Source organism: Mercenaria mercenaria, chromosome 2, assembly GCF_021730395.1.
Source record: "Mercenaria mercenaria strain notata chromosome 2, MADL_Memer_1, whole genome shotgun sequence".
In the NCBI taxonomy this organism is placed as follows: Eukaryota; Metazoa; Mollusca; class Bivalvia; order Venerida; family Veneridae; genus Mercenaria; species Mercenaria mercenaria.
Window position 1 is genome coordinate 1,835,759 of NC_069362.1, and position 26,199 is coordinate 1,861,957.

The window sequence follows — 26,199 nt, forward strand, 5'->3', positions numbered from 1 at the left end:
CAGGTGTGTATAAAATCTATATTTGACTGTAAGCAGAAGATATGCAGTGGTGTGGCCCTATACACCTAGCTAATCAAATTAAACCATCCCTATTAGATAATATTTGATAAAGTTAATCTTCAATTTACCTACTATGCAAGGTATTTTACTGAACAGAGGGCAAGATAAAGTATACATTTACATACCATTATACTTGTTTATTTAACTTAAAAAAGTTTTTCTTTTTCATCTAAATTTGTGATCGAACAACAAGATTAACAAGAGCTGTCTGTAAGACAGTTAATGCTCAACTATTGAAACTGTTGTCCCAGAAGCAGGGTAAGTAGAATAGTCCAAACTATTCAAATAGTCAAGCTAAAAACAGTGATAGAAGATCTGCATAAAGTGAGGTATGACTGCTTATAAATGAAGAAAGAAGTTTGCTGGTCTTTCTTTTTCTTTGCAGTACAATAAAGCATAACAAGCAGCTAATGCCTGATGGTGTACTGGCCGGATTTTCTGAATAAGGTGATAATGAGTTAAAGTTCTAATAAAGGCATACAATAAATCACCTCCAAATTAATAAGCACAACTGAAGGAAAAAGGGATAGAAAGAAATGGACAGGTAGAAAATGAAATTAAAGAACTAAATTGGTGTAAAAAGTAAAATAAAGAAATACACCATTTTCAATGTTTATATCCCTGTGACCTTGACCTTTGACCCTGAAATCAATAGGGGTCATGTACACATCAAGACCAACATACATAAGAAGTTTCAAGGTCCTAGGTGAAATACTTGTCCAGATATTGAGCAAAAACAATTTTCAATGTTCAGATCCCTGTGATCTTGACCTTTGATCCAGTGACCCCGAAATCATTAGGGGCCATGTACACATCAAGACAAACATACCTATAAAGTTCCAATGATCTAGGTGAAATACTTGTCCAGATACTGAGTGGAAACCATTTTCAATGTTCAGGTCCCTGTGACCTTGACCTCTGACCCCAAAATCAACAGGAGTATGTACACACTAGACCAACATACCTAGTATGGAGTTTCAAGGTTCTACTTCTAGGTGAAATACTTGTCCAGATAATGAGTGAACAGAAAGGTTAACATGAGATTCATTATTTCCATCCATCCACCTGCCCACCCATCCTCCCAGACAGACCTAATCCACAAGTCGGATTTTTCTTCGAAAATCCTTCCAATAAAAATACTGACTAACTTCCCTGTGGATTTCAAATGACTGATTACTTGAATACTGGTCTGAAGATCCAAGGCATATACTGCACTTTATATTATATAGTGCTCTGTTGGACTACAAGTACCTGCCAATACTAATTCTAACTTAATAGCTGAAGTGCTGGTAAGGGTGCAAAGGGTACAAATCTTTCCATGCAAAATGGTTAAGTTGTGAAACTGATATGATACAGCAAATAAAAAAGTAATCACTTAGATGACATATGGTAGAGTGGAAACTTAGTTCAGTTACATATTAATGTCATTAAATGAATACAAAGCATTGGCTTGTAACCAAAATACACAATCAATTTTATCGAAATCAAGCACATCTGAAAGTTTAATAATTTAAGGTGACCCTCATGACTGGTAAAACTTTCAAGGTTTTCCGCACAAACATCTAATTTGTCACCAGTCTAAATATCTCCTCCCACTACCGGGTATATAGGGAAAAGCTAAAACTACAAAATATGCTACTTTAAAAAAACCCAAAGAATCTCAGAACAATTTTGAATAATTTTATAGTGACTTATTACTGCAAGCCATTCCCCAGATATAAAAGGTACCATGTTACCACAGTGTTAATGTGGAAAATTAATATAATTTACTTACTTTTTCCATTACGTTTTCACATTTATAAATAAATAATTAAAGTAGTGTCTTAAGTGCTGTACAAGTAATACAAAAAACACAGTCATCCTGAGCCTTTAAGAAATGCACAACCAAGTTTGAAAAAAAAAATTGTACTAAGCAAAGAAAAGTTTCATCAACCTATACCAAGGAGGAAATAGCAAGAGAGAGTTGCAGCCATTTTATCCAGGAGGCGGTCTTAACAGTGGGTTGACAGTGGGTTGAATCATACAGTCTAGTTTTGTTTATAAACATTGTCATTTGCATTAATTTATCAGCTTTGACATAGAAGTTTTGAAGTCTTGGAAGTTTTGTTGATTGATTCTCAAATTATAACCCAAGTTTCTTTCTTCTTAATTTCTTTAAAATCCCCATCATTGTGCCTCCAAGATCCACTATTTTAGAGTCAAAATGAAATAAAAAAAATGACACCAATGGAGGTCACCCCTTTATGCATCTACCCCCCAGTGCCACAACAATATTCTGGAGTACTGGACTTTGGTAAATTATAAAACAATAATAATGTACACGAAGATGAAAATACAAGTGCAGACATACTACATAGATAATTAATCAACATGAACTAAACAAGAGACAGTTCAGAGCATGATATAAAATAAAACCACATACATAAGAAGTGGTTCAGTGCCGCCCAACAATTCCAGCATAAACACGAATCACCAGATATGTCATCCAAATCAAGAACACTGTCGAAATAAGAAAACTGAGGAACACTTTGTGCAAATCAGAAATATATCTAGAAAGAAAACTAGCGGTCAGAAACAATTGATCGCAATAACTCAGTAAATTTCCAAGATCTGGCCCAACTGAATACCTAATTTGTCTTTCTTCCTCCAAAGTCCTTGACTCCATTCAACAGTAACAGAATGCAAAGAGACTTAAAAATGCCCATTTGCTATACTATTCCAAACACAGAGAAAAGTGAAAATGAGAGAGAGCTGTGGGTGCAATACAAAATTTTTAAAAATAATTTAACTTTTTACTTTTGGATGTGTGTGGGTTTAGCGTGCATTAATAAGGAAGATGGATTTTAAGAAACACAAGGTGCATGATTTATTTTACTCTACTGATTACATAATTATATGCACTAAGAAAAGCACTGGGAAAATACAACAGCATCTTTCATATTGTTCAAATAGTCAAGAGGGCCATGAAGGCCCTGTATCGCTACCTGACTATTGACTAAGATCATCAAATTAACTTTCTGACCAAGTTCATAAGATTGGTCATTAATGTCTCTAAAGTGTTAACTACTTTTCCTCTGATTGACCAGTACCTATTCTGACCCCTATGACCCAGATTCAATTCACTAAAGTCATCAAGATTACATCTGACTAAGTCAGTAAAGATGAGATAAAGTTATAAATGTGTCCTAAGTGTAACAAACTTTCCTTAATTACTAGTAACTGTTTTTGACCTCACCTGACCAAGATTAAAACGATTATAGATCATCAGATTAACATTTGGCCATTTTCATTGAGATATGGTCATAATGTGGCCTCTACAGTTTTAGCTAGCTTTTCCGTTGATTTGACCTGGTGATCTAGTTTTTGACCCCAGATAATCCAATATCGAACTTGTCCAAGATTTTATTTAGGGTAACATTCTGAACAAGTTTCAATATCATTGGGTCAAAATTGTGACCTCTAGCACGTTATAAAGTTTTTCCTTTGATTGACCTGGTGACCGCCAGTATTGACCCCAATACATTTTTGAACCGCATCCAGATTTTTTAGAATAACATTCTGCCATTTCATAAATTGGTTAAAATTTGAACAGTGTTAACAAGCATTCTTTGAGTTACCTGGTGACCTAGTTTTGACCCAGATGACCCAATATCAAACTTGTCCGAATTTTATGAGGTAAACATTCTAACAAGTTTTCAATATGATGGGCAAAATTGTAGACCTTTAGCACTTAACAAGCTTCCTTTGATTTGACCTGTACCTAGTTTCTGACCCGATGACCCAATATTGAATCATCCAAGATTTTATTAGAAATTAAATAACATTCTGACCAAGTTTATTCATAGATTGGTTAAGATTTGACCTTTGTTAACAAGCTTTCCTTTGAATGACCCCGTGACCTGTTTTGACCCCAGATACCCAATATGGAACTCGTCCAGATTTTTTGAGGAATTAAACCAATTATAATTAAGATTCCAAAATTGGACCTCTAGAGGTTAACCAACTTTTCCTTATTTACCGTACTAACTTTTTACCCAGATGTCCAAACAAACTCGTCCAAATTTTATGGAGGGTACATTCAACCAGTTCATTAAGTTTGGGCCAAATTTATGTTTAAGTGTTAACGTCAAACTGTTGATGACGGACGGATGCTGACGCGGACTGATGGTCACAGGGCATCACAAAAGCTCACTTTGAGATTCGTCCTCAAGTGAGCTAAAACTGATACCATATGTTAATCAATAACAAATTAACCCTTAAAACCACATCATCCTTTTTCTAAAACCCTTGCAATCCTTAAATTATCAATGAGAAGGACATAATCTGGCAATCCATATTCCTTCGTGTAAATATGTTCTGTACGATGTAACAGCATCTTCATGCTGCATTATGTATCATACAGCATCTGCTTACAATGAATTTAGAATGCTAAATTGTTCGAAAGCCAAATTTAAAAATCCTTCAAATTATAGAGATACGCACTAAACCTTGCCTATGAGTTGTGATGTCTTGATTGACATCCATTTGTGAGAAAGGAATGAAAATCCTTCAAAGGTAGAATACAGAGTACACAAAATCAAGTCAACCTTGACCTATGTACCTTGACCCAGCGAACTGACTCTAGTCGACTTGTCTGATAGTATTATTTGACCGGTTTTAATGACTCAAGGTAAGAGAATACAGAGCGACACAAATGGAAGGTTAAACCTTTGACCCGAGTTGTGACTTCCTTGAGCCACTGGCTGATTCATGATCTGCACAGCCCTGATGAGGTTATCATTTGCCCAAGTTGAAATCTCAGGTAAGTTAGGAGTTACAGAGCGGACACAAAAGGGAAAGCTCAAACCTACCTAAGATGTGACTCACTTTAGACCTTATGTTCTTGTTTGTTTGTTTGGTTTAAGCGTTTCAACAGTATTTCAGTCATTACGCTGGCAGTTAACACTAACAGTGTTCCTGATTTGACATACAAACCTGTTCTCCGCAAGTAACTCCACTCCCACAGGAAAGGAGTGGAGACTAATTTTCGACACAATGTCGATTATCAATAATCACGGAGAACATACGCCCGCCCTAGATCAACATCGCTACTACTCGCGATCCGTAGACCGACGCTCTTACCTACTGAGCTAAGCGGGTGGGCCTATTGACCTTAAGTTGTGACCCTGACCTTGAGCTAATATGACTGACTCCTAAGTTCTGCATATCGTCTTGATGAGGTGATCATTTGACCCAAGTTTCTTGAAAATCCTTCTATGGGTTTAGGAGATATGGAGCAGACATGGAAGTGTTACAGACGGATGGAAAAGTGGAGAACAATCTTATAACCCGCCCCCCTCTCCCTCCTCCACACCACCACTCAGGGATTCTGATCAGACTGTGCAGATGCGCAGGCTGGTCTGGATCCATGCTAGTTGCAAAGGCACTATGTTGATTTTCTTGTGGCGCAGCTCAAGTATTGTCATTACAGGTCCACTACCTTAACATAAATGATACTCACTATCACTGAACCTCAAAATAACCCCAGTAAAATAATTTGGAATCAAAACAACATGGGCTGAAGAAATTAAAGGCAAAATCGGGAGTCAAAACAACTTGTGAAAAGAGAATTCAGGCCAAAACAACCACTTTAGAAATATGTGGTCCTTAAAGAAAGTTTCTACTGGCACATAATCAACAACAAGAGGTCCATAAAGGCCCTGTATCGCTCACCTGACATACTGACCTAAAGATCATCAAGATTAACATTCTGACCAAGTTTCATTAAGATATGGTCATAAATGTGGCCTCTAAAGTGTTAACTAGCTTTTCCTTTGATTTGACCCGGTGACCTAGTTTTTAACCCGCCATGACCCAATCTCGAACTTGTCCAAGATTTTATTGAGGGTAACATTCTGACCAAGTTTCATTAAGATTGGGCCAAAAATGTGACCTCTAGAGTGTTAACAAGCTTTTCTTTTGATTTGACCTGGTGACCTAGTTTTTGACCCCAGATGACCTAATATCGAACTCGTCCAAGATTTCATTGAGGGTAACATTCTGACCAAGTTTCATTAAGATTGGGCCAAAAATGTGACCTCTAGGGTGTTAACGGTCAAATTGTTGACGATGGATGGACGGACGACTGACGACGACGGACACTCGGCAATCACTAAAGCTCACCTTTGAGCACTTCATGCTCAGGTGAGCTAGAAAGTTTGATCTAAAATTTCTGTGCTACACATTATTTTTGATTTCAAATTATTTTTGGAAAGCAATCATTAATAGTGAGTAGGATGTATTTCAAAAACTTTATAAACCTTAAAGGAACACAACACCAGTGAAAAACACAAGTTGAAATTAAAGTCTGGTGGGATACAATTATTTTATCAAAGGCAATCACTGACAAAATAGCCAGCCACAAGCACAGACAAATCTTCAGTTTATGATCAGAAACCATTTTCAGCCTGGAGGTCCCACCGATCCGAAACACTGTCAAATCCTACAAAAGTTTGACAGTCTAAGGCCCTTCTGTTCTCACAGACACCTTTTCAATGCTAAGGTCACTATGACCTTGACCTATGACCTACTGACACCTGAAAGATACAAGGCATATACAGTCAGTAGACCCATGAGTTTGAGAACTGATCTGGCCGGCTAATTATTTGTTTCTCCAGTGCCCAGGGCAAGCCTTAAAAAAACTTTGTTTTTATTACTGAACTTTTGTGGTTTAAAAACATCTAGTTCTTGGGGATATGAATTACTGGATTTCCACTATTGAAGACAAGATGGATGGGCATTTTTTTGATCCCTGGGATTTAATGCAACAATGAAATCCATAAAAATAAGTTCCAATAAATATTAATGCTTCCACAGTGTTTAAACTGTGCAGGACTGTCACATTCCGTAAGAAGTATCTCTTATCTCCATAACATTAGGAACACTACTACATACATAAGCACATTTGAGCCGTGCCATGAGAAAACCAACATAGTGGCTTTGCGACCAGCATGGATCCAGACCATCCTGCTCATCCGCACATTCTGGTCAGGATCCATGCTGTTCGCTAACGGTTTCTCTAATTGCTATAGGCTTTGCAAGCGAACAGCATGGATCCTGACCAGAATGCGCGGATGCGCAGGCTGATCTGGATCCATGCTGGTCGCACAGCCACTATGTTGGTTTTCTCATGGAGCGGCTCACTTTATGTCCACAAAAGAAATGTTGTGTATACAAACCCTGACAAACTGCTCCAGGCTCTGACCATACATCTTCTGGAACTCTTGTTTAATCTGCACCATATCTACCTCGGCACGGGTTACAATAACTCGGATCAGCGTCCTGTCATCTGTACCAGCACCCTGTAATTTAACATGACCAAGTTCATGAAGCTTAAACTTTGGTAAGTTACAAAGGAACCTAAAACAGCAACACTTATTAATTTCATATCTGGTGTATGACACCATTTGTGTGCCACTTCAATCTGTGTTGTCATGTATAAAGGGCAAACATGAACAACGATCGTAACATAAGTATGAAGAAACATAGGAAAGCAACCAAACACTCTTTTAGTGAAGAATTAGGACAATCTGTTATATCCAGGAGATTATCAATTCTCCTTACAGGCCCATTATCTTGTATTTAACTTAATCCAGTCAGTTTCAGCCTTACAACTGAATCTGAACTAAATATATGTCATGATACAGCCAGTGTAGGATTTTAGGAAGGAGATTATCAATTTACTTCACACTGTACCAATGAACAGAGTTAGCTGTAGTTTAAACATCAGTCGAGAAGGTAATACTGTAATACTATCATACAAACCTTCATTGATTTGTATAATTTTTCTGCAAAGTAACCTGGCTTGTTCCGCACACACTTTACTGAAACACAAAATATTCACATTTTAATCAAACAAAGCAAGTCATTGACATACATATCTAATCCAGCTGAAACTCAATATCTTGAATTCCAAAGGATAAAAGTTTAACTTTGAGTTAACCAAAATTTGACTTAAAATGATATTTTGTATATTTTGTGATTTTTGGGACTGGTCTTGAAATTGTCTTTGAGATAGCCAGTATTTTCAGATATATGAGAGTTCAAGATTTCCAGTTTCAACTGTATATCTTTTGACATAGTCCAAAATGTGATATTCATTTACTTAGCACTATTATCTTTCAATATAACGAAAAATCATCTATTTTCCCGCTGTGTCAACAACTCTTTTAACTTCAGCACTTCCAACCCATACAAATTACCTATAACAAGCATATCAATTTCAAAGTTTCAAAACTACAACATTAACTATAACAACCAGTCCTATCTCAAGCTTATAAATCCATTTAAGGAAGTGGAGTGGGGGGACATGTCATGATAACTGAAAATTTCCATTTGATTACATAGTCTCTGTATGTGACTCTGGCATTATCCATGATGAGCCAGGTGCTTCTGTGAGCTGTATTATTGTCTGAAGAATGCTGAAATGCTATATACGAAAGCATAATCATACAGAAATTACAAACTGCCATTACGGGTCCAGTACTTAGACTGGGTAGCTCACAAGTTTTATCCCCAGGCAAGGTATATTCTCTTGATAAATTGATGGAAGACAATGTGTTTACAGTTATTCATCCTCCAATTCTGAATCATAAGGGGAAATAATCAGTTACTCAGGGACGACAAGGCAGCACCGGTTACATCACTAAAATACTGTTGAAAAATGACTTATAGCCTTTAGCTTGCTGTCGCTTGCAACCAATGCAGACCAAGATCAGCCTGCATGTCTGTAAATTTTCAGTGAACACCTCTTCAAATGATAAATGGTACTGTCCAAACTGAATGATAGACCTGCCCATTTTAGAAATTTAGCAGGGTAATGGTTAAGCAAAAGTCCTTTGATTTCTGTTGATACACCAACACAGTCTGGATTATGTGGCACAAAACTGGCCAAAAAATTTGGTTTTGCATTTCATTTACATCATAATTAAAATTGGAGGTGTGGACACAAAACTCTATACATGCTAGAGTGACAGTCATCCAGCAATATCAGTGGTCTGACCATATTGGTCACCTCTCAAAATCATACACATGCAAGATAGTGGTGCCAATTCTTTTTCAAGCACAAGGTTTCCCAGAACCAAATGGGATGAATCAAGAGGAAATCATAGTTTATTATATATGATACACACTGCCACAAAAAAATTTCTTTACTTACTAATAGCAAGCATTCCAAGTTCAAGATTTCCAGACATTTCACTCTTAATTACTTGCTCAATGTCTCTACCAGAGATTTTAGAATATGCGTCAAATACCGCCCTCAACTGCTCAAAACTTTGCGATGCCATGATTACATTAAACTGTGACTCGTCTGTACCCCATCTCTTTTCTCCAGCTTGATACAGGGACTGTTGGAATGAGCAAAATAAAATCAATATTTGAATTATTAATCATCTATTCTACAACAGACGCTCTTTCCACACAGGACTACAGTAAGGTCTATGGCAAATAAAACCAACTGAACACCACTGGTTTAAACTCAAGTGCAAAAGCACAGACTGGTGCCTGGCTTAAAACTATGGTTAGTATGTCCTAAAATTCAACAGAACTAAGAAACTGAGGGGAACCAGTAAATTTGTATCAGTAAATCTAATTGCCAATGGGTATCTTAACTGTTTTTAGTATGCACTGTCTGAGAGTCTAAGCCGACAGAAAAGACATCAATATAAAAACAAGAGGACCATGATGGTCCTGAATCGCTCACCTGTTCCCACATGACCCAGTTTTGAGTATGACATCGTTTTTTCTATTATTTGACACAGTGACCTTGTTTCTGAGCTCATGTGACCCAGTTTTGAACTTGACCTAGATATTATCAAGATAAAAATTCTGACCAATTTTCATGAAGATCCATTGAAAAATATGGTCTCTAGAGAGGTCACAAGGTTTTTCTATTATTTGACCTATTGACCTAGTTTTCGAAGGTACGTGACCCTGTTTTGTATTTTACCTAGATATCATCAAGGTGAACATTCTCACTAATTTTCATGAAGATCTCATGAAAAATATGGCCTCTAGAAAGGTCACAAGGTTTTTCTATTTTTATACCTACTGGCCTAGTTTTTGACCGCACGTGACCCAGTTTCGAACTTGACCTAGATATCATCAAGGTGAACATTCTGACCAATTTTCAGGAAGATCTTGTGAAATATATGGCCTCTAGAGAGGTCACAAGGTTTTTCTATTTTTAGACCTACTGACCTAGTTTTTGATGGCACGTGACACAGTTTCGAACTTGACCTAGATATCATCAAGATGAACATTCTGACCAACTTTCATAAAGACCCCACAAAAAATGTGACCTTTAGAGTGGTCACAAGCAAAAGTTGACGGATGGACGGACGGACGGACGCCGCGTGATCACAAAAGCTCACCTTGTCACTTTGTGACAGGTGAGCTAACAAGAGCACCGCCTTGCGGGTGCTGACGCTCATCTGATTTTTTTTTGTGTAATAGAAATATTGTCCTACCCATGATTTTCTAAGTCTAAAAAGGGCCATCATTCTTGCAAAAAGCAGGATAGAGTTATGTTTCTTGATGTTCAGTGTCCACTTATGATGGTGAAAAATTGTTGCAAGTTTTAAAGCAATAGCTTTGATAGTTTATGAGAAAAGTTGACTTAAACATAATACTCAACCAAGAAAATGATTTTCTAAGTCCAAAAGGGGCAATAATTATTGCAAAAAGCAGGATGGAGTTATGTTGCTTGCTGTACAGGGTCAGCTTATGATGGTGAACAAGTGTTGCAAGTTTCAAAGCAATAGCTTTGATAGTTTAAGAGAAAAAGTTGACCTAAACATAAAACTTAACCAAGAAATCTGATATTTTCTAAGTACAAAAGGGGCCATAAATCTTGCAAAAATCAAGATGGAGTTATGTTTCTTAACCAGGCAACGCCGACGCAGACGCCGACGCCGACAACCGCTCAAGAAATCTGGTATTTTCTAAGTCCAAAAGGGACCATAAATCTTGCAAAAAAGCAGGATGGAGTTATGTTTCTTGCTGTACAGGGTCAACTTATGATGGTGAACAAGTGTTGCAAGTTTTAAAGCAATAGCTTTGACAGGAGAAAAGCTGACCTAAACATAAAACTTAACCAAGAAAACTGATTTTCTAAGTCCAAAAGGGGCAATAATTCTTGCAAAAAGCAAGATGGAGTTATGTTTCTTGATGTACAGGGTCTGCTTATGATGTTGAACAAGTATTCCAAGTTTCAAAGCAATAGCTTTGATAGTTTAGGAGAAAAGTTGACCTAAACATAAAACTTAACCAAGAAATCTGATATTTTCTAAGTACAAAAGGGGCCATAAATCTTGCAAAAATCAAGATGGAGTTATGTTTCTTGCTATACAGGGTCAGCTTATGATGGTGAACAAGTATTCCAAGTTTCAAAGCAATAGCTTTGATAGTTTAGGAGAAAAGGTGACCTTAACATAAAACTTAACCAGGCAACGCCGACGCAGACGCCGACGCCGACAACCGCTCAAGTGATGACAATAACTCATCATTTTTTTTCAAAAAATCAGATGAGCTAAAAATTGTAAAAAAGATATATTTTCTCGTTATGTTTTAAAAATGTCAACGCATGATTCAAGAATGAATGCATTTACTATCATCATATAATATTATACTTTTTGTACCTGAAATCTACAGTCAGTGTTATACCAAACACTTATCATACAGCAATGGTGAGCCTGAAGTTATCAGCACGGCTAAAGCTATATTTGCACAAGGGTGTAGCAGTGAAAATATATGTTTATGAGAGCTAGAACCATGCAAGGAGCATCATTGCTGTTTTATGAATTGTTTATTATATACTTAAATCTAATAATGCTCACCCAATTGTTTTAAACAGATAATCATACAAACAAGAGCTGTCGGAGGACAGCAACGCTCGACTATTCAACAGCCTTGTCAATTGAATGAATACAAAAGTTGAAAAAGGGGCATAATTTTGTAAAATACAAAGTAGAGGTATTGAACCTCTGTACTGCATGTCATATCATGACAGTGAACAAGTGTGTGAAGTTTCAATCCTTTCCAATTTGTGGATACTGAGATACCAGCTTACATACAAAAACTTAACAAAAAACTGCTAAGTCAAAGGGGCATAATTTTGTAAAAATGCCAAGTAGAGTTATGGGACCTTCACAGTGCATGTTAGATCATGACAGTGAACAAGTGTGTGAAGTTTCAATCCATTCCAATTAGTGGATACTGAGATATCAGATTACATACAAAAATTTAACCAAAAACTGCTAAGTCAAAAAAGGGGCATAATTTTGAAAAAAAAGAGAGTAGAGTTATGGGACTTGCTTAGTGCATGTCAGATCATGATAGTGAACAAGTATGTGAAGTTTCAATCCATTCCCATTAGTAAGTACTGAGATACCAGCTTACATACAAAACCTTAACCAAAAATTTCTAAGTCGAAAAAGGGGCATAATTTTGTAAAAAAGCAAAATAGAGTTATGGAACCTGTGCAATGTAGATCAGTTCCTCACAGTGAATAAGTGTGTGAAGTTTCAATCCATTCCCACAAGTGGTTACTGAGTTACCAGCTTACATACAAAACCTTAACCAAAAATTTCTAAGTCGAAAAAGGGGCATAATTTTGTAAAAAAGCAAAATAGAGTTATGGAACCTGTGCAATGTAAGTCAGTTTGTCACAGTGAATAAGTGTGTGAAGTTTCAATCCATTCCCACAAGTGGTTACTGAGATACCAGCTTACATACAAAACCTTAACCAAAATCGGGACGCGGACGCAGACGCGGACGCCGACGCCGACGCCAACGCATGGGCGAGTGCAATAGCTCACTATTCTATGAATAGTCGAGCTAAAAATTGATGTTAACAATTTTTTCATCTCGACGACAATGGGTATAATGACATCCAAAATGATGACACCTATTTGCCTGACTGTCCAGTAACTAGTTATTGTGCCCACTTCCAGCAATATTGACAACTTCTGGTTATTTAACTTGGATTACAGGATTCTTTCTTAAGCAATTTTGTTACTATTTATAGTAAGGTATTATAATAAACTGGTATATACATACTTGAGCATCTGTATTAGCTTTGTTCATATCTACAGCCTGGTTCTCCATTCTACCACCCTAAACAAAACATAAACACATGTGAGATATAAAGTATATAAAACACATATTTAACAAGAGGACCATGATGGTCCTGAATCGCTCACCTCTTCCCACATGACCCAGTTTTGAGTATGACGTCGTTTTTTCTATTATTTGACATAGTGACCTTGTTTTCGAGCTCATGTGACTCAGTTTTGAACTCGATCTAGATATTATCAAGATAAAAATTCTGACCAATTTTCATGAAGATCCATTGAAAAATATGGTCTCTAGAGAGGTCACAAGGTTTTTCTATTATTTGACCTATTGACCTAGTTTTCGAAGGTACATGACCCTGTTTTGAACTTTACCTAGATATCATCAAGGTGAACATTCTCACTAATTTTCATGAAGATCTCATGAAAAATATGGCCTCTAGAGAGGTCACAAGGTTTTTCTATTTTTATACCTACTGGCCTAGTTTTTGACCGCAAGTGACGAAACTGACCTAGATATCATCAAGGTGAACATTCAGATCAATTTTCATGAAGATCCATTAAAAAATATGGTCTCTAGAGAAGTCAAAAGATTTTAATAATTTTAGACCTACTGACCTAGTTTTTGACCGCAGTTGACCCAGTTTCGAACTTGACCTAGATATCATCAAGATGAACATTCAGACCAACTTTAATACAGATCCCATAAAAAGTATGGCCTCTAGAGAGGTCACAAGGTTTTTTTATTATTTGACCTACTGACCTAGTTTTTTAAGGCACGTGACCCAGTTTCAAATTTGACCTAGATATCATCAAGGTGAACATTCTGACCAATTTTTATGGAGATCCATTCACAAGTATGGCCTCTAGAGTAGTCACAAGGTTTTTCTATTTTAAGCCCTAGTGACCTAGTTTTTGACCGCACATGACCCTGTTTCGAACTTGACCTAGATATCATCAAGATGAACATTCAGACCAATTTTCATACAGATCCCATGAAAAATATGGCCTTTAGAGAGGTCACAAGGTTTTTCTATTATTTGACCTACTGACCTAGTTTTTGAAGGCACGTGACCCACTTTCGAACTTGACCTAGATATCATCAAGATGAACATTCAGACCAACTTTCATACAGATCCTGTAAAAAATATGGCCTCTAGAGAGGTCACAAGGTTTTTCAATTATTTGACCTACTGACCTAGTTTTTGATGGCACGTGACCCACTTTGGGACTTGACCTAGATATCATCAAGGTGAACATTCTGACCAATTTTCATGAAGATCTCATGAAATATATGGTCTCTAGAGAGGTCACAAGGTTTTTCTATTTTTAGACCTACTGACTTAGTTTTTGACCGCACTTGACCCAGTTTCGAACTTGACCTAGATATCATCAAGACGAACATTCAGACCAACTTTCATACAGATCCCATCAAAAATATGGCCTTTAGAGAGGTCACAAGGTTTTTTCTATTATTTGACCTATTGACCTAGTTTTTGAGGGCACGTGACCCAGTTTCGAACTTGACCTAGATATCATCAAGGTGAACGCTCTGACCAATTTTCATGAAGATCTCATGAAATATATGGCCTCTAGAGAGGTCACAAGGTTTTTCTATTTTTAGATCTACTGACCTAGTTTTTGAAGGCACGTGACCCAGTTTCGAACTTGACCTAGATATCATCAAGGTGAACAATCTGACCAATTTTCAGGAAGATCTTGTGAAATATATGGCCTCTAGAGAGGTCACAAGGTTTTTCTATTTTTAGACCTACTGACCTAGTTTTTGAAGGCACGTGACCCAGTTTCGAACTTGACCTAGATATCATCAAGATGAACATTCTGACCAACTTTCATAAAGATCCCATGAAAAATGTGACCTCTAGAGTGGTCACAAGCAAACGTTTACGGACGGACGCACGGACGGACGACGGACACCGCGCGATCACAAAAGCTCACCTTGTCACTTTGTGACAGGTGAGCTAAAAAAACGTTAACGCTGAGAGTATCATAGACCTTTCATATAAATATCAACCAATTTTTAAACTTTTACACTAAATTATCTCGCTGATCTTGAAAAAAAGATAAGTTCTAAGAAATGTGCAATAAAAAGGGTACCCCAGCATTGTCCAGAGCACATATTAAGCTAGGGCCACTTGTAACAGACTGAGTAAACAAAACAATCTGACTTGACAAACAGGCCAAACAGACTCAAAGGAATATTTCAACAGAGTGCTGTCTAACATGGCATAATATGCTTGTAATCAAGCAGAATTGGTCACTGCAGTAAAATGGACATTAAAATGCAGCTCACTGCTGATTAAGTAGAGTTAAGCAAGAGCACATTTTAACACATGTTATATATTACAGAGAAGTTAGAAAACAAATGCAGATTTATACAGAGCAAAATAAACCAGAATCAATATGTCTATCAAGTTTAAGGATTATATGTCAAAGCATTCTGCGGTTATTGAGGGGAAACAAAACTGCAAACAGACCATCTGAGGGCCAGCAACATTTTTTTCTTTTTTTTTTTTTGTTACTGAGTTTAATGCCCTTTTCCAACTGTTACAGTAGTTCAGTTATGTAATGGAGGGCAGTAAACCTAACCAGTGTTTCCTGGAATATGTACCAGTACAAACCTGTTCTCCTTAAGTAACTGCCATCTTATCTACATGAATCAGAGGAAGAGGACGACGGATATCAGGTGCAATCTCCTTAAGAAATCGTCACAGAGAACATATGCCCTGCCTAGGAATCAAACTCGTGACTTTGGGATCTGTACATCTGTGTTCTCCCTAGAAGAGGGCTGGTTTCAAAACGCATTAATCTGAACACTTAGCAAGACAGTGACCAAGACCTTTGACTTAGTAACCTCAAACTCAGAGAGCTCAACAGTGACTGTTCTTTTCATACTTAATGTCACTGTGCTCTTCAGCCACTGACCTTACAAAATAATAGGGGTCATCAACTACTCATCAGCAATTTGCATGCTAAATTAAGGATTGTTTGTCATGACATTCACTAGACATTGAATGCATGCCAATGAAACCAAACTTCTCCTATGGTGCTGCCATTGTGTGAAATCTGAAAGGCCACAGCTTTTACACTTTCTGACTGGTTAACTTTGGAGTTTACAAAATTTAAACCCAGTCCTTCCCCTTTGACCCACTAACCCCAAAAAGCAGTAGGGATCTTCCTCAAACAATTTTTAGTCATTGTGTAATGTTTAAAAGCAGGAGTTATTACACTCTCAGACATAAAAGAGTCTAGAAACAAATGGATACTGCCATAACTATATATTCATCTTTTTCCAAAGCAGGTCCATAAAAACGGAAGATTTTAATTAACATGCTTATACACTTACATTAGCCATAGAAACCATCAGACGTTTAAAATGTCCTGATGTATCACTAATGATGTCTTTTTCCAACTTTTGTCTATACACTGAAAAAAACAACAACAACAACATAATGTACATGTACCATTTTCAGTAAAATATAGAACCACAATGTTAAATTTCTTACCTATCAGGACCTCAAATGATTCTGTCTTACAAGTGGCATTTCTCATGCAGAAATCTGCATAACAGTCAGTTACTTGTATGTTAACAAATCTGGGAAAACCAGGCATAAAGTGTCCAACACCATGTAAAATGTAGATGTTGTTTTTTTCACCCTGGGAATGAGTAGCTATAAAACACTAACTGCAGATGAAAAAGGCTAGATACTTACTATGCTGGTATGTCTGGTTGATTTTCTGTATCTGAGCATTACTTCTAGAACATAGAATCTCAATCATTGCATCCTCGTCTGTTCCAATACCCTGAAAATAAATCAACAATATTTTAGTACCCTGAAAATATATGAACAATGTTCCAAAGCCCTAAAAATAAATGAACAATATTCCAATACCCTGGAAATATATGAACAGCTTTCCAATACCTGAAAATAAATGAATAATGTACTGTATGTGGAATTTTCACTTTCTGTTATTTATTTATTACAAGCTTGTTAAAATTCACAGTAGAAATCCTGCTTAATACTTCTTACAAAGTAACAATGCTCTACCAATGTTTCAGTTACAATAACTAATGAGTGTGGACATATTTCAGAACACAAGGCAAGACAGAAAACCTAAGGAGGAACAGTGGAGAAAGTGTTCTCAAAGTTTTTAGCATAACTAACTACCGCTTTTGTCATTTTCAGCGGGTGTTTTAAGGTATTAGATCACTTATAGTAATGTTTACAAAATGACCTTTGCTTGGTGTATTCTGAAAGGAAACCATGTTTTGCACTATTTTGCAATTTTTAAACAACTTTTACCGTGCCGTTTTTTATAAATTTTGTATAACTTATGGTATCTCCTCAAGCTCAAGTAGAGACAAATTTCAAAGTGATAGCCACTACCCAAAACATTTGCAGAGAACTCATTTTACCATTAATTTTAATAAAAGAAACATCAAACTATTGGTAAACAATTATAAAACACAAAATAAAAATGACAATTTCATTTTTTCTATGGTGCCTCAAGTAAATGGATTTAATGAGACAGAATTCATACTTCAACACTGAAAAAATAAGGTCGAATGCTGTGTTTATGTTTTGAGTTTTGCTTACTCCATTTAAAAATAACCTTAGGGCAAACGTAAAACTACCTAAATTTCTTCCACAATATATAATCTAAGAGTGAAAGCAAAATGGAGAACTTAACAGCTAAACAAATGTAATTTTACAAAGAGAATCTGTCCCTCAAGTGCTGTTTTGTGCGTTCCATGGTAAAATAACGGATAGACATCAATGTGAACATTCAATGCTGAGATTCCTATGGATTTCATGAACATTTAATAAAGTTGATGGACAATGTATTCTTTTATTTAGTTTTTTACATATCTCATGCTAAAATACAGTTAACACATTTGTTTCATGTTATAAGTCTACAGAATCCCGGAGGATACTATGGTAACCCCACCCTACCAGGCTCGAGCACCAACAAATCCCTCAGAATTCCGCACATGTTACAACATGAAAACAAGAGGGCCAAGATGGCCCTAGGTCGCTCACCTGAAAAACACACCATAACACAACATAACAGTGTAAACATGTTTGACCTAGTGATTTCATGGAAAAAAAAAATCTGACCAATTATCATTAAAATTTGAGCAAAACTCTTGAGTGTAAGTAAGTATTTTCTTTGATTTGACCTAGTGACCTAGTTTTTGACCCCAGATGACCCATATTCGAAATTGACCAAGATTTCATCAAGGCTATCATTCTGACCAAATTTCATAAAGATCAATTGAAAAATATAGCCTTTATCGCATACACAAGGTTTTTCTTTGATTTGACCTAGTTTTTGACCCCAGACAACCCATATTCAAACTTGACCTAAGATTTCATCAAGGCAACCATTCTGACCAGATCCTATGAAAATCCAGTGTAAAATGCAGCCCATATTGCATACACAAGGTTTTTCTTTGATTTGACCTAGTGACCTAGTTTTTGACCCCAGATGACCCATTTTCGAACTCGGCCTAGATTTCATCAAGGTAATCATTCTGATAAAAATTCATGAAGATTAGTTGAAAAATACAGCCTCTATCGCATACACAAGGTTTTTCTTTGATTTGACCTAGTGACCTAGTTTTTGAACCCAGATGACCCATTTTCAAACTTGCCCTAGATTTCATCAAGGTAATCATTCTGACTAAAATTCATGAAGTTTAATCGAAAAATACAGCCTCTATCGCATACACAAGGTTTTTCTTTGATTTGACCTAGTTTTTGACCCCAGATGACCCATTTTCAAACTCAGCCTAGATTTCATCAAGGTAATCATTCTGACCAAACTTCATGAAGATCAGTTGAAAAATACAGTCTCTATCGCATACACAAGCTAAATGTTGACAGACGACAGACAGACGACAGACGCCGGACATCGAGCAATCAGAGAGCTAAAAAGACAAGGATTATCTCTACATTAAATGTGAAAGCATGGTAACATACCCTCATTGCCCTCTTGAGTTCGTAAGCATCATACTCCTCTGTACTCATCATCAAGGCGAGAATAACATCTTCAAAATTACCACCCAACTCACTTTTCAAGTCTTGAATCAAATCCTGTAATGAAAAAATTGTTGTTACTGCCAAATATCATTTTCAGGAACAACTATTGTTATATACCGTAGATACCCATGTATAATGCACAGTTTTTTGACCCCTGGAACAAACCCCGAATCGTGGGTGCGCATAATACACAGGTATAGACAATTTTCCAACTTCAAAGAAATACCAAAGTTTTCAAAATCGTTCTGTTGCAGTCAATTATTGTACGTAAGTCAATTGTCAACAATTTTGCCAACTTTCAGTTTGAAAGAATGGCTACTGTCGGAATAATGCCCCATTCAGACAGACAGTCCACACCTGCAAAAAACGTGTCAGGGGCATAGATAATGCCAATTTTTCATTAAATATAGTATCATATGGCCTTACTTTTCTTATTTCTATAATTCGTTTGCAAGAAACAGCTAGAAGTACACGAAAAATAATCGATTTCTGTCATTCTTACCTAAAATGGTGCCGCTGATGCAAAACTGAGATGTGGGGAATCACTTTAAAACTCAGAATTTTGCCTACTTTCCGAAAAAAATCACAAATTTGCCCAAAATATGCAAATGATATGCCATGTTTGTCTTAAAATGGTGCTTACTGCTCAATTCTGATCAGAAAGTACCAGTTTTACATCGGTTGAAGCAATTTTCACAAAGTACGAATTTTTCATTTTAGGTATGAATGTATTAAATGCCTCCGCTACTATTTTCTATATAAAATTAACAACTTATAACATATTTTTATCAAGATTTCTAGCCTTTCACTTCCTGCGAGACTACCCTTGTCTTGAAGGTCTGTCTTTAGGCAATCAAAATATACCCAAAAATTATGGGGTTGACCATAATGCAGTGAAACCATGGTCACGTGACTGAGACACATGATGAAAACGCTAATATTGCTAAGGTAGACATCAGGAAATACCTACTTTCACTTTCATTTTACAAGGCGGCTTCCAATCAACTTTTGAAGCATATAACATAGCTTAAAATCATCTGCGGACATTCCTTTTTACAATCAAGCATCAATAAAGCTTATATCTGGCATGAAAATGGCCTTTACTAGGCGGGAAAATTGCACTATATATTGATATGGACTACATTCGAGTGGACCACGGAGGCATATCCGGCTAATTGGCCCCTTCATGCCTCAAAACAAGTTTGTTACTGATGTTCGCCATTTTGGTAAAGGGAAACTACTCCCCGCGCTTACTGTCACCGCTAAAATCTAAGATTGCCATAAAGTTCCGTAAAAGATCGAATGGTTTATTTTTCTTTTAAACAAAATTAATTTCATATAAATCTAAAAGTATTTTGATGAATTCAAAGAAATGTTAATAAATCACAAAAATTATGATACTAATTAAAGATCGAGAATTATCTTTTATGTGAACAACATAATTGACATGAGGTGACATGTTAATTGCCGGTAATTACTGGCTATTTGATCGTGACAAAAAGACTATCACACCTTTTGTTATTGGTTTGAATTGAGAAGCTCATGTCATTTTGAAAGATACCATTCCGAAATATTGAATCAGCTGCTGTTTATTTATTCAAAATAGTTAATTAAAAAGGTAAAACAACAAATAAAACAATATTTTACTGGTTTTATTTTCGAGAAAACAAAAATTGATAGTACCGCGAGACCGATGCTGCTCTCCGCCGCGGAAATAATATTTATTACCGGTGTCGATGTAAACTCTACTTTCGTTTTCCATCCACCTCAAAATTGACCAACAATGTTTTTTTCCCAGGATTTTGGGCCAAAATCGGGGGTGCACATTATACACGGGTGCGCATTATACATGAGTATCTACGGTAAATGAAATCATTACTATCAAGAAACTCTGTTGTCTTTTTTTTTTTTTTTCAAGTTTTTTGTCTTTTACTATCCTTGCCTCATTTCTTATTAAATAAAATACCTATAGTTTACCTAAGCTACATGTGTTTCTCATGCAGGGGCTCAAAAAGGCACATTTAAATTGTCTTTATAATCAAAGTCAGACCACCCTATTATAACATTTAAGGACATGATAGCATATCTTTCCAAAGTTGGTTTTAATGGGGTGTTTATAAGTCTTTAAGTAAATGATAATATTATGCATTCCTATTTTTAGTGAACAAGAACACTTTTAAATAAGTAAATGATTACACAGTTGAACCTGCCTTGGTGGCCACATGTATTAAGTGGCCACCTGTATTAAGCAGCCAGGCAGCTATCTTCCCAAATTGACTTTATGTTCTAATTACAACCTGTCTTAAGCAGTTACTTTCCTTAAGCAGCCAGACTACGTCATTCCTTAATACAGGTTTGACTGTGTATATTTCTCAAGGTGGTTTCAATGTGTTCACCACAAGTAAATAAGACAAATTTACCTTTCCAAAACAGGTTTTAAACATCTGTTTGATCTGTTGCCTCTGACTGTTGGTTCTGTAAGCCAAGATGTCGATAATAGCCTTCTCATCCGTACCTGCATATATAATACAGTATAAACTCTTTTCACAACACCTTTGAAGAGTCAACACCTCTCTATAAAGGCCAATATCTTTTTTCCCATTAGATGAAATTCATAGTATATTAACCCCTTCAGAGCAGCAACCTATGTACAACAAATAATTTTAAGAAAATGGACCCGTGAAGACACTGGGAAATGTCCCATGTGATTACGTATTCTCGCTACGCAATTTGACCCAAACTGTAGTTCAATGTGCATATGGCTTTCTGAAAAAACTGGAGAATGTGGAAATCAGACACGGTTAACAGTAACTTAATACGTGTTTTGCCCATTGTCATTACAGGTCCATTAACTTAATTTCCACCCAGCAGTGTTTGCTCTGGAGAGGTCTGGCTGAACTTAATGACTTAGGTCTGTTAACCAACACCTCGTCTGTATATTATACATCAAAAACTGAAGTCACCAAAATTCCAATTTGTCTAACTGCTGATAGCAACAAGCTTAAGCAATCATTTTCCTAAATTTACCAACCAGCAATTAGTAAAGCTTTTAAAATCTTTTCTTAGGAATCTTAATATGGGAATCTGCTCTTCTGATAATCTGTCACTGCCAATTTAGAAGGCTGTGGCAACATATGTATCAAATGATCAAAAGTGAAATAGTCTTAAATTTCTTTAAGAGGCTTGTCAAAAAGGATTTTAATGCAAAAAGTCTGTATATATCTTCAATTAAAGAGCTATTATTCACATGACATCTTGTCTTTTTGTAAGTATGTAAAGGACAGACTGATTTGTTAAATACTAGTATGTAATCATTAATATTAATGAGGTGGGTGGGGTTTGGGGCATGAGAGAGGGAGGCTAATTTTCACTGATTTTGTGACAAAGTTAATCCATGTCATTAAATCAAAACAAACAATTCAAATTCTATTTTTTGTTTATGTTCTAAACTGTAATCAAAGTCCACAGGAAATAGCCGTCTTCTCTTAATACATCAAAATTTTGTACCCACAAAATTAAATGACTTTACAGTAAGCAGAAACCTGCAAAAACGTTTACTTACTGTTTAAACAGCATATGTTAATCTATATAATTAATGCTTGAAATTTAACAACATTTTTAAATTCATTTCTCACATTATTATTCATGAAATTTCCTAAATTACCATGATTTAGGATAATTAGGTGCAGTACAGGCATGTGACAGTTGCTATTTAGCATAAATTTAAACTAATAATGTAATTAACAATCCATCACGCTATGCCAATGCTACACGACAATACATCATTTAATTAGTGTATACTTATTTCTCTAGGTAAAATTTGCCCGCTTTAGGTTGAGCACAAAATTATGGATTGAAAGGTTAGAATTTTTGGTGACTTTTTCAGACGTATTTTGTCCTCGATATTTGACTAATGTGGTGAAGTTGTCAGTTATTTGTGGAGAAAAGGTACAAGCAAGGAATTCTGCCCCAATCACTTGTTCGGCTGAATTACAGCCATTCCGTAACTGTGATACTGCTGAAATACAATGTCAGGGTGACCACAGAAATCCAAAAGTTAAATTCCCTGATCAATCAAATGATCCATCAACTGACAGACTGACAAACAAATGAAAGAAGCTTGATTGTGAACAAGTAGCTTGTCTTCACTGTGAGAGGTACAGCTGTACCCCCAACAGGGTTTACATTCTCTACCTCTGACACAAGAACCATTCTGAATCTGCATATACAATAACAATTCTCACCAAATCCCTTCATTGCCTTTCTCAGAATTTTGGCATCATTTTCAGGACTGAAATTTGCAGCTGGCCTCAAAGTAGGATCTTCCTGTAAAACAATTAGAGTCTTTACTAATAAATGTATTTACTTTAAATCCCTTAATTTCACAATGACTGCAGAGAAAGTTCTCAAAATTTATATTAATATACTCAATGACTGTTTCCAGCGTGACTTTAGAGTATTATTTTTGCCCTAGTTAAGACTGCAGAGATGTAGAATTAAGCTTTTACAGGAATTCCAATCTCTATCCTCCTTACCAGGAGTATCTTATTCTATCCTTGCACCACTGTGCTCCCTCATAAACATGCTTGCTTAACATAGATATAATGAGATGTATTTACACAAGAGTGTACCATGACATCAGTAGTATTCAGGTGTGTGTGTGTGTGGGGGGGGGAAGGGGAGGCTGAGGGGACTAATGTTGGTGGGAAAAATAAATCATTTTGGTAATATTAGAAACACATTCTGCATGTCCATGGGCAGAATGTCGAGCCCGCCAGCACCTTTGGCCTCTAAGTGAGCCCTTGACCTTAGACCTGGGGTTCTGGTTCTTGCGCATGACACTCTGTCTCATAATGGTGAACATTCAAGTCAAGTTACATCAAAATCCCAACAAGACGAAATGATCCAGACAAACTTCCATTTGAGCTTTGACCTCTAAGTGTGACCTTGACCTTAGACCTAGGGACCTTGTTCTTGCACATGACCAAGTTACATCAAAATCCCACCATGCATGGAGACGAAATGCTCCCGACAACTTTCAACTTCACCTTTGACCTCTAAGTGTGACCTTGACCTTACACCTAGGGACCTGGTTCTTGCACATGACACTCCGTCCTATAACGGTGAACATTCATGCCAAGTAACATCACCATGCATGAAGAAGAATGCTCCAACTGTGACCTTCACCTCTGAGATAGGAACATGGGGTTTGCGTATGACACTCCTTCTCATTGAGGTAAACACTCATGCCAAATATAAACAAGATTGGTCCATGTATGTCAAAGTAATGGTCCGGACACACGCAAGCACATACACCGACCCGCCAAAAGTGACGACTATATCGTGCTCATCACAAGCGGGCTCAACAAAAAAATAATATCAATGAAATCAAATGTCATAGTAAAATTGTTTAACAATGAAGGTAATTTAAAGAAAACAAGGAGCTACGTTCAATAAACGCTTGATGCCCCTGGTGGCATCCTTGTCGATTCAAAGCAACCTAAGTCCCAAACGAGGTCAAGGTCAAGGTCAAACTGAGGTCAGGTGATGTATGAAGATGAGGAAATTGGTCACAGGTTACATCTGTATTAGTATCAATTCATTCTTGTAAGCGATATTGATGCTAGACAGAACGGTCCCATTTGGTTAACCAAGAGATGGCACATATAAAGCAACCTAAGTCCAAAATAAGGTCAAGGTTAAACGGAGGTCAGGTGATGTCTGAAGATGAGGAATGGTCACAGGTTACACCTGCATTAGTATCAAGTCATTCTAGTAAGGGGTATTGATGTAAACGAAACAGTCCCATTTGGTTAACCTCGAACGGACGGACAAGACAATCACTATATGCCTCCTGCATCAGAGTAGATGCCAGGGGCATAAAAATCAAGTCAAAGTCACAGTCTGGTAATGATCTGACCGAGCATGTCTACATGCACTAACACATACACCAAAATGCCATTATAAGGATATGTCGAGTTCAGTGTAATCAGGCTTGACATAAATGATTAAAATTAATAATATTCATATTTATGATACTATTTTTGCAAAATATATTCTAGATATATATATCAAACTTCTTTACCCAATATTACTTACCCTAACTTTATATCCTGTATGTGCCCCTCCCTGTCCCAGAGCCGACACATTCTGTCCTGCAGTTACATTGGGGGCATACGACATACCTCCTGGGGCTGATGCTGGAGCCCCAGGCTGACTCTGTCCATAACCTCCATAGCCACCTGCTGGTGCCTGACCTGGGTAGCCTGGTGCTCCCCCAGCTGGTGCTTGACCTGGTGCCTGACCTGGGTAGCCTGGTGCTCCCCCAGCTGGTGCCTGACCTGGGTAGCCTGGTGCTCCCCCTGCCTGTGGGTATCCTGGTGCACCACCTGCCTGAGGATAGCCTGGGGCACCACCTTGTGCAGGATAGCCCGGGGCTCCTGGTGGGTTGTACCCTGGCTGAGGTACAGGTGTGTTATAAGCCGGATTTTGTCCATAGCCCACATTTTGCTAAAATCATAAACAATCTGACATTAATCATACATTAAAGAGGCTGTTTGTTGATTTTTGAAATGAGGAGGGAAAAAGAGAAATAATCTGTGTTCTTCTATTTCAGATTGCTGTTCAGCACAATTTCACTATAAAAAAATCTACCATTTTTCTGGAAAAAATACAGTTAAGTATAATCTAGGCAAAAATATAGGGACCAGTCATGATTACCTGTGTAAACAGGGCTTTCCCAAACCTGACAGACTGCAGAGAATTGAAAACTGAGTGCTAGCAAGGTTTTTCATCTACACTATCCCAAGGCTTGGAAAAACTTCTGCTTTATTCAGGCAGACAATGTCATAATAGATAATATTTCTTGCTAACCATTACTATTAATTTTACAATATTTCCAAAGATAAAGTAAACTAGAGCTGCTTTTGAAAAAAACGCATGTCTCCCACAACTGCCTTATC

The 26,199-nt window shown here is 36.9% G+C and overlaps 1 protein-coding gene across 2 annotated transcripts in view; it reads right to left on the reverse strand.

Moving 5' to 3' along the window:
- The window catches only part of LOC123563078 (annexin A4-like), a 57,892-nt gene that overhangs the window by 10,818 nt on the left and 20,875 nt on the right, over nt 1–26,199 (reverse strand). Inside the window, exons 5-15 of one of the 2 annotated variants that reach the window (XM_053528315.1) lie at nt 25,531–25,747; nt 25,337–25,494; nt 23,482–23,563; nt 21,658–21,752; nt 19,178–19,291; nt 16,907–16,997; nt 16,540–16,619; nt 13,159–13,215; nt 9,257–9,446; nt 7,864–7,922; nt 7,278–7,400 (exon numbers count right to left, since the gene is read on the reverse strand). In XM_053528315.1, the coding sequence (XP_053384290.1) occupies nt 7,278–7,400; nt 7,864–7,922; nt 9,257–9,446; nt 13,159–13,215; nt 16,540–16,619; nt 16,907–16,997; nt 19,178–19,291; nt 21,658–21,752; nt 23,482–23,563; nt 25,337–25,494; nt 25,531–25,747 (1,266 nt within the window). Of the gene's footprint in view, nt 1–7,277; nt 7,401–7,863; nt 7,923–9,256; nt 9,447–13,158; nt 13,216–16,539; nt 16,620–16,906; nt 16,998–19,177; nt 19,292–21,657; nt 21,753–23,481; nt 23,564–25,336; nt 25,748–26,199 lie in introns of both variants that reach the window. The other variant, XM_053528305.1, reaches the window with a different exon arrangement.